The sequence below is a fragment of the Dipodomys merriami genome, unplaced genomic scaffold, assembly GCF_024711535.1.
Source record: "Dipodomys merriami isolate MVZ:Mamm:240054 unplaced genomic scaffold, mDipMer1.0.p SCAF_14, whole genome shotgun sequence".
Classification (NCBI taxonomy): domain Eukaryota; kingdom Metazoa; phylum Chordata; class Mammalia; order Rodentia; family Heteromyidae; genus Dipodomys; species Dipodomys merriami.
The window spans coordinates 15,385,216-15,398,510 of record NW_027202715.1 but is presented as its reverse complement, the minus strand read 5'-3'; the positions used below and the strand labels follow the sequence as shown (position 1 = coordinate 15,398,510).

The window sequence follows — 13,295 nt, the reverse complement described above, 5'->3', positions numbered from 1 at the left end:
TGTGAGCCACAGCTCCACTTCTGGCCTTTTGGGGATAGGTTTTAGTGGAGATAAGAGTATCATAGACTTTCCTGCTGGGCTGGCTTTGAACCACCATCCTAAGATCTCAGCCACCTGAGCAGTTGGGATTACAAGCGTGAGCTGCAGATGACCAGCTTACAGAGAGTATTTATAACTCCCTGTCTACGTGTGCTGGGAGAGTCCCAGCAGCTCTCCTGTCCTGGACTGGTCAGCCTCTTGGGAGGGACATGATATCTGACCTTCCCCAAACAGAAGAAAACAGCCCACTGGCCCAAACTGCCTGATGGGGGCAGTCAGGTCTTGATGCTGTCAGGCCTGAGGCCAGAGAAACCCAGCAGAACAATCCAGTCTGACCTGATGCCTACTTCTACCTCTCTATACCTGCTGCAGGAGAGGTGGGAGGGGTCCAGCTGATCCAGCTGGGAGGAGTCTGGGCACAGATGGGCTAGAGCTGGCATCCAGGCCTCACTGGCCTGACCAGTTGGTTGTAAAGACAGAAGGAGAGGCTATTAGATAATGCTCTTTCACCTACTCTCACCCCTGGGGCATTCAGTAGTTGCCAGTGACTGTAGTAGCAGCCCTGACTCTGCATTGCATGTGTGAGAAAGGAAAGGCATGGTCCGTGCTGAGAGAGAGTCCAGCATGTCCATCCCCATGACAAGTCTCCTTAGTGTGACCCAAACTGAGGGAGTCTCCACTTCCTGCCTTAATTTCCAAGACAGGCCACAGTGCCAGCTATTGAGATGGAAAAATACTGTATTGAATCCTGATCCTCAGATCTCAGCCTCCTGATTAACTAGGATTATAGGCGTGAGCTACAGGCGCCCAGTGCCTAGCATCACAGTAACATGTGTTTTGACTGTCATAAAACCTTTGCTCATAAAGGCTCAGGCTCAGAAGTGGCCACTTTCTCCTCAGAGCCTACAAAAGCTTCCCTTCATTCATCTTCAATTTTCCTTTATTCTGTGAATCTAAAAAAGCACGTCCTTGCCAGTACCATTCCAAGCTTCTCAGGAGGCTAGGGGCCCTGCCTACTATGGCTACTCTGAGACTAGGCTTCTGTGGGCTCTGTCTCTTTGTGGGTGTGTGAGTTAAAACTGGCCTGTTCATGGACTGGACTATTATCTCTTTTTTTTTCTTCTGATTTCTTGCAAGGTCAGATGAACAACTTAGTTTGGGCTTGGTGGCACAAATGACTCCATATTGATTTGACATGTTGGGCCCAGTGCAGGAGCTCAGTCTAAACTAATAGTGTTTAGAGGTCAGGGATTCTGAGATCAAATTTGTGACAGATTCGATTCCTAGTGAGGGATCTCTTCCTGGCTTACAGTGCCCACTTTCCATGTCCTTACATGGCAGAAAGAGAGACTACCCTGCTAACTTTTATGATGAGATGACTTTCCCATAGAGGTGGGCATTCTGAGCCGAGCACTTGTGGTTGTAATTCTTGCTACTGAGGAGTATATGTGTGTATATATGTGTGTATATGTGTGTATATGCACACATGCACACATATATTCATGTAAATACATGTGTATGCAATGTATTTACATGTACTCCTGAATAGCTATATATATGTACATATACATATATGCACGTATACATTTATGTATGCTGACTTATTTATTTAATTGAGATTTCGAAGTTGTGCTATGGTTGCCCAAACTGCCCTTCAATTCCTGGGCTCAGGGCATCTTCCTCTTTCTGCTTCCCAAGTAATCTTAGGTGTGACAAAAATAGATATCCTTGTTTTATTTTAATTTTAAAAATGTTTTATTAAGATATGCTTAACTGCTCAATTTGTCCACTAAGGTACAGAATTTAATGATTATTTTATGGGTGCCAATACTGGGTTTCAACTCAGGGTCTGAGCACTGTTCCTTAGATTTTTCTACTCAAGACTGAGCTCTACCACTTTCTTTAGTCACACCTCCATGTCTGCGTTTTTGGTGGTTAATTGGAGATAAGAATCTCAGGGACTTTTCTGCCCAGGCTGGCTTTTGAATTACAATCCTCACATCTAGTCTCCTGAGCAGTTAGGATCACAGGAGTGAGCCCTGGTGCCCAGCTTCAAGTCAGTGATTTTTAGCTTGTTTGATGAGTTGTACGGTAATCATTGCATCATTTTAGAGCATTTTCATTGTCTGCTACCCATGGGTGGACAGCCATTTCCCTCAAGCTTCCCGGCCCTAAGAAACCACAAATCTATTCTCTGTCTCTCTAGTTGATGGCCATTTTGTCATTGTCATGGGCATTTCGCAGAATGCACTGTCTTCAGTGCACGCCACCGATGCCACCTGTCCTTGCTTTATTCTTGAACCCCTGGAGATGCTTTCAAAGTCTCATGGTTGCACAGAGTCTTTACTTCATCAAATAGGCAGACTTTCTTCTTGTCCTAGTTTTATTATTTTAAAAAGTCATAAAGATGAATGCATGTTGAATTTCACCAAATACGTTTCCTGCCACTGTGGAGATGATTGCATGATATTTCTTTCTCAATATATTAAGATGATGAATTATTTTGATTGATTTCCTCAATGTTAAACCAACTGCACATTCCTGAAATAAGCCCAAATTAAAAGTGACATGTTATCTTTTTAATAGATGGCTGGATTTGGTTTGCTAATATTTTCTTTAAGGTTTTGGCATTTATGATTGTGAAATTGGTCAGTGATTTTTCTTTTCTTATCATCTCCAGACTACATTTTATTGAACTGTGATTGCCATAAATATCAGTTGTCCTTTGGGATCCAGGGGATTGCAGTAGCTTCCACAGATACCGAAGTTTGTAGGTGCTCAAATCTTTATAATAAATTTGCATAATATTTGCATAGAACATACATACTTTCTCCTTTACACTCTGTCCAGGTAACTGATACAATATAAATGCTAGATAAGCAATTGTTATACTTGTTGTTTAGGATTTTTTTTAAAGCCTGTGCATGTTTTGCACAGAAGTAGTTTTTCTCATATATATTCCTTCTCTGGCTGGTTAAATCCAAAAATGGGAACCTATGCATACAAGAGACTGATTGTGCAATAAAACATCAACTCTTATTTTCTCCTGGTCCTAAGGACTAGCTGGGCTCTGCTAGACAATTCTTCTGCTGATTTCGCTTGGGGTCTCCCAGAGGGTTGCAGCCAGATGGGAGCTAAGTCTGAAACTCTTCTTTCTCTTTCTCCATAGCGATTTTACCACAGCCAATTTGGGGTAGGATTGGGTCGCAGTTGGGTTCCACGTGTCAAAAAGCTGAGGTTCTCAAACTGCGCAGTTACACCTAGAATAGGCAGACTGTCATCTCTGATGAGTTGTAGTGATTAAAGTGGATGCCATAGTTGGGCAATGGTGGCTCATACCTGTACCTAGCTACTCAGGAGATGGAGATCTGAGGATCATGGTTCAGAGCCACAACAAAAAAAAGAGAGGGGGGAGAGAGGAAGGAAAGGAGGGAGGGAGGAAGGGGGGAGAGAGGAAGGGAGGGAAGGAAGGAAGGAAGGAAGGAAGGAAGGAAGGAAGGAAGGAGGGAAGGAAGGAAGAAAGGAAGGAAGGAAGGAAGGAAGGAAGGAGGTCTGTGGCTTAGGAGAGAGGCAGGCAGATCAACTGGGAATTCTGGGAGAGAAAAGTGATGGGCTCCCACAGAGACAAAGAGGAGCATGCCCACATGAGGCACGCAGAGGGAGGAAGTCCCTCTGCATGGGATGAGGAAGTCTTGCAGGAAGCTCAGGGAATGCCAGTGAGTATGGACCCCATACTCAGAAAGCACATGCAAGGCATAAGACTGGCATGGTTCATCCTCTTGTTGAGCGATGGTTCTGTGTACGTGTGCTGTGGTTGTTGCTAGTGTCAAGGGAGTAAGGCTGAGAGGATGTTTAGGGTTTGGGCTTGGATGTCTGTGACTGAGGACTGCATCCTACATGCATTTTCTTGCCAAGGGATGAGGGCTCCCAGCCACCAGGTTGTAGTGACTAAGACCCCTGGTGTTTTGGTGGATTTGTGACATGGTGCTCAAGGAAGGAAAGACAGTCTTGCACAAGGTATGTGTGGAGCAAGGACTCCAGGGGACAAGACATGGTCCTGTCTTACACCTTGGAAAAACATCTCTCTAGGCTGCAGTGGGGGAAACTGAGACCTACTGGAGAGATGGGGCTTTCCAAGGTCATGGAGCATGTCTGGCAGAGGCAGGGCAGCTGAGGGCCCAGGTATGTACCTCTCAGCTCCCTGTATTGATTCCAGTCCTTGGAAAGGCACCCGCTGTCATCCTCTGGCTTAAAACAGAACCCTGCAGTTAATTTTCCGGAAGTCATTTCCTTTGGGTGCTGACGGACCTGCACTTCCTGTTGATCAATGGGACCCTGGAGTGCAAGGAGCTGAGCAGAAGGCTTTGAGCCAGTGCCAGAGGCAGCGGGAGGCTGGGGAAAAACAGCCTATGCTAGTGCCCATGGGATCTGCTTGACCTTGCAAAGACATTCAAGGTGAAATGGAGCAGTTGAAGGGACCCTAGGACTTTGTCACAGCCCACAGCTCTGGTCTGAGTGGTTGGTGAGAGTTTGCAGAGGAGATAGGGAACTTACATGCGGTAGTTGAGTTGGAATTAAGGCAAGGGGTGAACTTTAGCATTTTCACCAAAAGAATCTGTAAAATGTAATAAGCTGCTGATTTTGGCATTAATCAGTTTGGGTAACTTTATTTGGATAACTTTACAGTTTCTCTATTCATGGGAAATTGAGATACTAAAATATATGCCAATTTAGTTTGAAAGGACAGATTTCTGTCCCCCTCAAATATTCACTAAATGTTTACTTTGGACCAAAATGGAACACTTTAGTTATGGGATCAGGGATGTGGGAGCGGGACTAGGGAATTAAGCATAACTCATGGTTAAAAAAGCAAACCAGCAGTCTATCAGGATCTGAGCCAAGCACTTCAAAGGGGCCCATGGTAAAACGCAATGTGTTCAGGTTTGAATTTGCCCTTGCAGCACATTTGGTTATCATGAACATAGTCACTTAAAAAAAAAAACAACAAACTTGAATATTGTGGGCATCTCCTAACAGTCCCACTTAAACTGTCCTCATAAACTCATAAACTCAGTCTCTTCCCTCCCTCCCTCCCTCCCTCCCTCCCTTCCTCCCTCCCTCCCTCCCTTCCTTCCTTCCTTCCTTCCTTCCTTCCTTCCTTCCTTCCTTCCTTCCTTCCTTCCTTCCTTCCTTCCTTCCTCCCTACCTTCCTTCCTTCCTTCCTCCCTACCTTCCTTCCTTCCTTCTCTCTTTCCTTCTTTTCTGTTGGTTTTGGGGCTTGAACTCTGGGCTGGGCACTGTCCTTGAGCTTTTTTGCTTAAGGCTAGTGCTCTACCACTTTGATCCACAGCTCCACTTTTTTTTTTGGTAGTTATTGGAGATAAGAGTCACATGGATTTTCTTGCCCCATCTGGCTTTGAACCGTGATCCTCACATCTCAACATGGAGATTTATGTATTTGATTATGAAAGAAAAAGAGCTACAGTTTTCATTGTGAAATGTCTCACGAATCCATGCATTCATTTTCTTGTTCACCTCTTACATTGAGTCTGGATGGTCAACAAGAAAACAGTGCCAAGGCTCTGCCTCCCTCCCACCTCAGCTCTCACGGATCTTTATGATGAAAATGTGCTATTGGCAGAGACGAGACAGAGCTAACTTAATTTTTCCTGTCAGTCTCTGCAGTAGATCAATTAAACTGCCAAGGAGATCAAATATTTCAGACTGTATTTATTACATTAAGTATTTATGTTCAAGCTAAGCCTTTAAAGCATGATGTCATATAGGGATGGAGGCCGATTAGATCAATTCAGCAGAATTTGCTGTAACTTAATGGAAATCTAATTGTGTGTTTTAATTTAGCGTCCAGGAGGTAGTATGTTTTCCAAACAAAACAATTCTCAGGCCACATTTCAGGGCCAGATGGCTCTTGCATAGTCTTTGGTGATGGCAGGAGTTGGCTAGGTCAAAGGGATGGAGTCGTTATGGCTTTTTAGGAGTGTCTTAGGCTGAGGGTTGAGCTGGATCTCAGGTGAAGGGATGCATTCCTGTTGATTCTCACAAAGCAGGAGGTAGACAGAGGGCTCCTGAGTTATGCGATGGTGCATCTTCAGTTCTGTATCTGTGTCAGTGCTGAGGCCATCTGCCTCTAGGCATCTGCCCTTCTGGACACTGGTGTGATTCCTCACCAGCATTGTTGGATCTCTTGTCCAAAGGAAGAATGCCCATCCAGTCCCTCACACAGAACACAGGAAATCACAGACCAAAGGAAGGACATCTTTTTATGAGACTCCTACTGGGAAGCTTAGGAAAAACATAGAAAATACTGTGAAATGCCAAGAAAAACGAAGTTCTTCATAATATTAACACCTACAACCAACCACTGTATTTCAGTATTGGTAACTACTTTGTTTTTAACCAGACTATTTGTAAACATATGTATCTCCAATGAACATTTATTTCAGAACTTGTTTATAAATGAGAAGATCTAATTTGATAAATTTAAAAATATTCTTCAAAAACTATATGTGTAAAAGCTTACATATGCCTATGCACCACAAATCATGTGGCATATGGATTGCATATGCTCATATACTAGGGGTTCTGAATCCATAGATTCAACTAAACACAAATCAAAGGTGTTTGAAAACTATTTCATCTGTACTGTTCCTAGATATGAGAGCATAAAAGCTATTTACATTGCATTAGGTATTAGAAAAAAATCTAGAGGTGACCCAAGGTATGTGGGAGGATTAAGTAGGTTAAATTCAAATATGATATCATTTTATATAACAAGATTGAACATCCATGCATTTGGTCCTGGAACCAAATCATAGACCTGGGGGAATGACTATCTCAAGTGATAAAGATATACTATTCTATCTATCTATCTATCTATCTATCTATCTATCTATCTATCTATCTATCTATCTATCTATCTATCTTCTGTCTGTGGTTAACTGTATTCTTAGTCTGTTTGGTCTGCTGTAACAAAATATTCCATCTTTTTCTCACAGTTCTTGAAATCCAGTGTTTCAGTATCTGGCAGATTTGGTGTCTGGTGAGGGCTCAGTTCTTGTTTTGTAGAGAGCTTCCGCATGGTGGAAGAGACAAGACAAGCCTCTGGTGTCTCTTTCACAAGGGGATTAATCCTCAGGGCCTCTACCTTCGTGTTCTATTTGCCTTCCTGATTCCCTGCCTCTATTTACCATTGCCTTAGGGTTAGAATGTCTATAGGAGAATTTGGGGGGAAACGGAAATCTTAAGTCCTGAGTATGTTCATTTTACACCTTCACACATCTGCCAACATGGGGCTGTGCTGGCTTACTGTTCCTTCTGCTGTCTTTTGAAGCTGAATACACCAACAACACTCAATGTACATGTGTGATAAAGGAAGTGGGAAATGTGAAATGAATATTTTGTTAGTCTTCTTTTCATGGCATCAAATAAACCCTTGGTATCTGTGGGTGCATGTTGCCAAGGAGATCATCATTGAGGGAAAAAGCACAAATACTCAGGATGCACAGGACTATACTGCAGATGCCTGACTCATATTTTCCACAATCCTCCCCAACTTCCACTAAAGACAAGGCTGCCTTTCAACAAATCTAACATTTTCACTTTATCACTTAAATTAGAGTGCATTAACTTTTACCTTGCTAGTGAAGCACCATTCGATTTTTGGAGTGTGTATATATTTTTTTAATGAAACTAAGCATAAGCAGGATGGGTTAACTGTACAGTTTTGTCATAGCTGTGTTATGTTCTTGATGGCTGCCTTTACAGTGGGTTACTGTGAATCGTTAGGCTTTTCATTGCTATATGACATATTAAGTTAACTTCCTTTGTAGCTAATTTAATTTTTGGCCCATGATTATACACTGCTGACTGAAGACAAAAAGAGGAACAACAAACACCATCATCACCAACAAACTACCCACTCCTGCTATTTATTCTTCTTCTGGAGTTCCAAGTCTAGAAATCTAACAACTAAAAGTTGAGGTTTTGGATGTGTATTTGGCTTGCTCCTCAGAATTCTCTTGGCAAAGTATTCTGCCTTCTGATCAGATGGAAGGCTTTGACAAGAAGCAAATACAGCTCTCAGTTAGTGTCAGGTGGATTCCAGTACCCTCAGCACAACTTGGGTTCCTCAGTGGGCACTGGAGTAGGATGTGAAATGTGATCTTGAACTCTCCTTTTGTTTTTATGGAGTTAGGGAAGTAAGATTTGCTATCGGATATTTTGTAGATGTCATCCAAGGTAAGTGTATTAAGTAGAGGATATGGAAGCTTAGAAAGATTTAGAGTGGCTTCACTTAGTTTTGGACTTTATAACACTGTGAGAACATATCACTTAGTAATTCCATATCTCTTTCAATTAATATTCAGAGTTCCACAAGGAATTCTACCGTCTCACTTTACCACCTTAATCACTTTTTGTTGTTGTTGTTGTTGTTGTTCATGGGGATTGAACTCTGGGCCTGGGCACTGTCCCTAAGCTCTTCAGCTCAAGGTGAGCACTTTACCACTTAAGATACAGCAAGCTGTGGCTCAAGCGGTAGAGCACTTGCCTTGAGCTGAAGAGCACAGGGACAGCGCCCAAGCCCAGAGTTCAAGCCCCACAACTGACCAAAAAAACCAAAAACAACAACAACAGAAAAGATACAGCACCACTTCTGGTTTTCTCCAGATAAAATTCTCATGGATTTTGCTGCCCAGGCTGGCTTTGAACTGCAATCCTCAGTTCTTAGCCTCCTGAGTAGCTAGGATTACAGGCGTGAGCCACTGGCACCCGGCCACCTTAACCACTTTTAAGTGTATATTTCAATAACTTTAAGTATACTTCCAGCCCTCTACATAGGTAAATTCCACATCCTCAGATTCAATTAACTGATAGAAAATAATTGGAGAAAAAAACATCTGTGCCAAAAATGTACAGATCACTTTTCTTGTCATGATTCCCTAAATTATATAGTATAAGAAATGTTTGTTTAGTGTTTGTGTCATTTGAGGCATTACATGTCACCTAGCATGATTTGGAGTATAGGAGAGAATATCGCAGGTTCTGTGCATATGTATCGCCATGATGCTCTAGGTGATTTAACCATCCTTGGATTCTGGTACTCACAGGGACTTCCAGCAGCCAGTTTCCTGTGGATACTGAGGGACAACTTTAATCACACTGTGACACCACTCTAGAATGCTGTTTTTGTTTTGTAAAACTGAAACTATACTTGTTTTTTAATTTTTATTTTTTTTTTAGTGTAAAGATACTGTACAGAGAGTTACAGTTACATGAATAAGGTAATGAGTACTTTGAGCATTGTTACCCCCTCCTTTGTTTTTCCCCTACTATCCTCTACTTGTTAACCAACAGCTCCCTAGGCCCAATTCACCCCAAATCTGAGTTCACCATTTGACTTCTCCCTGTAAATTTCTCTATTCCAGATACTTCCTGAGTGGAGTCATGTTGGGGCCTATTTCATTTAGCATGTCCTTGAGGTTTGTGTTATCACTTTGGATGGCATTCCTTCTTTTTAAAGTGGAATGTTGCTCCCTGCTGTGCATGGCCCTCACAATTCTTAACTACAGTGTTTTCCAGAGTCCTTCTGGTTTTCAGTTTCCCATCTGACTAGAATTGGGAGTGAGTTGTGAACCAGGCCACACATACATATTCTCCTTCCTGCCACAGCCTTGATTCTGAGTTATTGTATTCATTGTAACCCCCCTCCCTCTCTCTATTTCTCTCTTGCTCTCCCGCTGTGTGTGTTGGTACTGGGGCTTGACCTCAGGGTTTTTTGTTCAAGGCTAATGCTCTGTCAGCTGTACCTCCAGTTCTGGCAAAATTTTCCACTTCCCCAAAGTGTGTTGGTATGAGACTGTTGGTATGAGGCTACGTCAGTATGAAGCCATTGGGAGCCATGGAACATTTACCACTGGGGATCCGACCTAGTGCACACCAGGCTAGAAGCCAGCCAACCACATTGGCTCAGGGAACTAGCTCTCCAAAGGTTCATTTTCTCTTCCCATTAAAGAATTAAAAGGCAGAAAACTGTTTAAGGTAAACTGAGTAAGTTTATTTGAAAGTGAAAAGAAAGCTGTGAAAGTAACTAATGAAGCTCTCCATCTGGAGAGGGGCCCAGAGTCCAATGGTGTCCTCTGGGAGGGCCATTATTATAGCATGGGGCTCCTCCCGTATCTCCTCCCTTGGCTGTGTGCTGCTTGCCTGATGGCCTGTGCATGTGCAGCCCTGGCTTTTTTCGTTGGTTGCCAGGAACCCAGGGCAATATGGGAAGAAGAAGCATTTGAGTAGAAAGAAACATTTGAGCTAGAACATGAGGCATCATGGGAACAAGAACTGCTCTGATGGAACATGTTATTGGCTACATGTTATGTCTGCCACTTTTTATCCCTAACAGTTCCCCTTTCTGTCTCTCATTTTGCTATCATTTACTAACTTACTTACTCACTTACTTTACTTACTTACTCATTTATTTACTTATTTATTTTGTAGTTGTGTAATTCCTGAGGCTTGAATTTAAAGCATAGGTGCTGTCCCTGAGCTTTTGGGCTCAAAGCCAGCACTCAACCACTTGAGCCACAGCTCCTCTTCTGGCTTTTTGGTAGCTAGCTGGAGATAAGGGTCGTACAGACTTTCCTGCCTGGTCTGGCTTCAAACTGCTATCCTTAGATCTTAGCCTCCTGACTAGCCAGGATTATAGGAATGAGCCACCAGTGCCTGGTTTGGAGTCTTATTTTTGACACAACCCTCAGCTCTAGATTATGACTCCCTTTAGATATTCCAGTGCAGCTCACCATGTCTACTTGCCAGTATTTCCAGAAAAAGTAATAATTGTGTAAGAAGTCTATACCTAGGATTGGACTTGGTCTAAGTACTTACCTAACAATCGCTTCAGAGACTCTTAATCCCTCCTTCTCCTGGGGCTGTAAGCAATAGCTAACTGACAGTTCATGAAATGGTTAGATCCAGACTAGACAGTAAGAATCTATGTCCCAACAACTTTGCTACCATCTAAAAATCATTTTTTTCTTCTGGAAATTGGGTATGAACTTGAGGTCTCAGTTTTGCTTGGATTGCTTGCTCAGCTGATGCTCTTACCACTCAAGCCACACTCACACTTCTACCTCACCTTTTTGCTGTTTATTAAGTCTTGAGGACTTTTCTGCTTGACTTCAGTATCTCAGTATCTTCTTCCTCTCCCTCTCTCTCACTTCCCCTTTGCTTTCCCTCCTCCTCTCCTCCCCCCTTTCATTTTCTGTGCTGGTACTGAGGCTTGAACTCAGGGCTTCATACTTTCCTTTGGCTTTTTTTCCTTAAGACAAGGCTGGTGCTCTACCACTAAAGCCACACCTACACTTCCAGCTTTATTTTGGGCAGATAACTGGAGATAAGAGTCTTACAGGTTTTCCTGCCCAGGCTGGCTTTGAACCAAGACCTCAGATCTCAGCCTTCTGTATAGCTAGGATTACAAGTTTGGACCACTGGTGCCTGGCTTTTAACATTTCTTTTTAATGGGTTGTGTATCTGGTGGACACACAGGGACACACTTAGAACACTCTGTATTTCTAATGCTAGAGTGGTACCAGATTTCTTATTTTATACAGCACATGGATACTTGCAAAATTTCACTTCACAAAGATACAACACCCTTCAAAGCAATACACTATGCTCTCACATTTAAGTCAGGAGCAGCTCAGAGCAAGCAGCGTGCATGACATCTGGCATTTAAAATGTCCCTGCAGAGTTCCTCAATAAATTCTTGCAGGACCTCCTGGCATAAAGTAATGTGGAGTTACTTCATTGGGTCCATATCGTAATCTTATGATGTCAGTGTTCTCTCTGTCTCTCTTTCTCTCTCTGTCTCTCTCTGTCTCTCTTTCTCTGTCTCTCTGTCTCTGTCTCTCTGTCTGTCTTTATCTCTGTCTCTCTCTGTCTGTCTCTGTCTCTCTGTCTCTCTGTCTCTCTGTCTCTCTGTCTGTCTGTCTGTCTGTCTGTCTGTCTGTCTGTCTGTCTGTCTCTCTCTCTCTCTCTCTCTCTCTCTCTCTCTCTCTCTCTCTCTGTGTCTCTCTCGTACGAGTCCTGGGCTGGCACTCAGGGCCTGGGAACTGACTTTGTGCTTTTTTGCTCAAGGCTGCCACTCTACCACTTGAGCTACAGCTCTACTTTTTATTTTTCTGGAAAATTGGAGATAAGAACCTTACAGACTTTTCTGCCCAGGCTAACCTTGAACTGTGATCCTCAGATTTCAGCCTCCTGAGTAGCTATGATTACAGGCATGATCCACCAACACCCAGCTCTCATTTTATACATTGAAGCCAAAGCTCAGAGAAACCAAGCTCTTGATCAAAGACCATGTGGCTGATGGATGGTGGAGCCACCAATCACCACATCCCCCCTAATGCTCTGGTTATGTTTTTAACTATGAACTGGATGGTGTGCATTGTGCAGTTCTGGGGTCCTGAGCACAGGCTGCTTTCCTTTTGGCGTCTGGAGCCAGATGGAATCAGTCTTGTTCCTTTGAGCCCCAGTCCTTTGCTTTCACCAAACCTTAAGAGACAAGGCTTGGTCTATGATGAAATCTGTTCTCCCTCCTTCCTCCAGGAGGCCCACTGTGCTCTTGCTGCGTCCCAGACCCCATGGGCCTCTCCTTCCTTCCCACCTATGGCTGCCAGAGCAACCGCACAGCCAGTGTGGCAGCCCTGCGCATGAAGGCCCGGGAGCACTCAGAAGCTGTCCTCCAGTCGGCCAACCTCCTGCCATCTACCAGCGGCAGCCCCGGCCCGGCCACCAAGCCAGCACCCCCGGACGGCAGCCAAGACAAGACCTCTCCCACCAAGGAACAGAGCGAGGGAGAGAAGAGTGTTTGAGAGTCCAGAGTACCCTGCCTGGTGTGCCCTCTCCCATGCTCCTGCTTTCCCCAGCCAGCCTCAGCCCTGCAAACTCAGAACAGCAAGGAGACGCTTGCTGCTTGGGCCTCCTCCTCATGGATGCAGGATGGGAACTCCATGCCTGCAGCTCCCTTGGCGCCTGGACAGTCCCCTCTGGAATCCCACCGGTGGGCTGTGTTGTCCTGGCTCTTTTTGGTGTCATGTCCCTGGTACTGGGGGACTCTGGAAGTCACTCTATGGTGAGACCCCCTGGGATTTTTCCATCCAGGCCTATAAGTCTGGAGAGAGGGGGATTATGGCTCCTGTCCCCTCCTTGGGTCACCTTTGAAGGTACTGTGGTGTGGGCCA

General features: G+C 44.0%; 1 protein-coding gene across 1 annotated transcript in view; it reads left to right on the top strand.

The window, feature by feature from the left end:
* The window catches only part of Drgx (dorsal root ganglia homeobox), a 33,001-nt gene extending 20,075 nt beyond the window's left edge, over positions 1-12,926 (top strand). The window contains exon 6 of the mRNA XM_070020406.1: positions 12,661-12,926. Coding sequence (XP_069876507.1) covers positions 12,661-12,926 — 266 coding nt within the window. The remainder of the gene's footprint in view (positions 1-12,660) is intronic.
* The last annotated feature ends 369 nt before the right edge of the window (positions 12,927-13,295 follow it).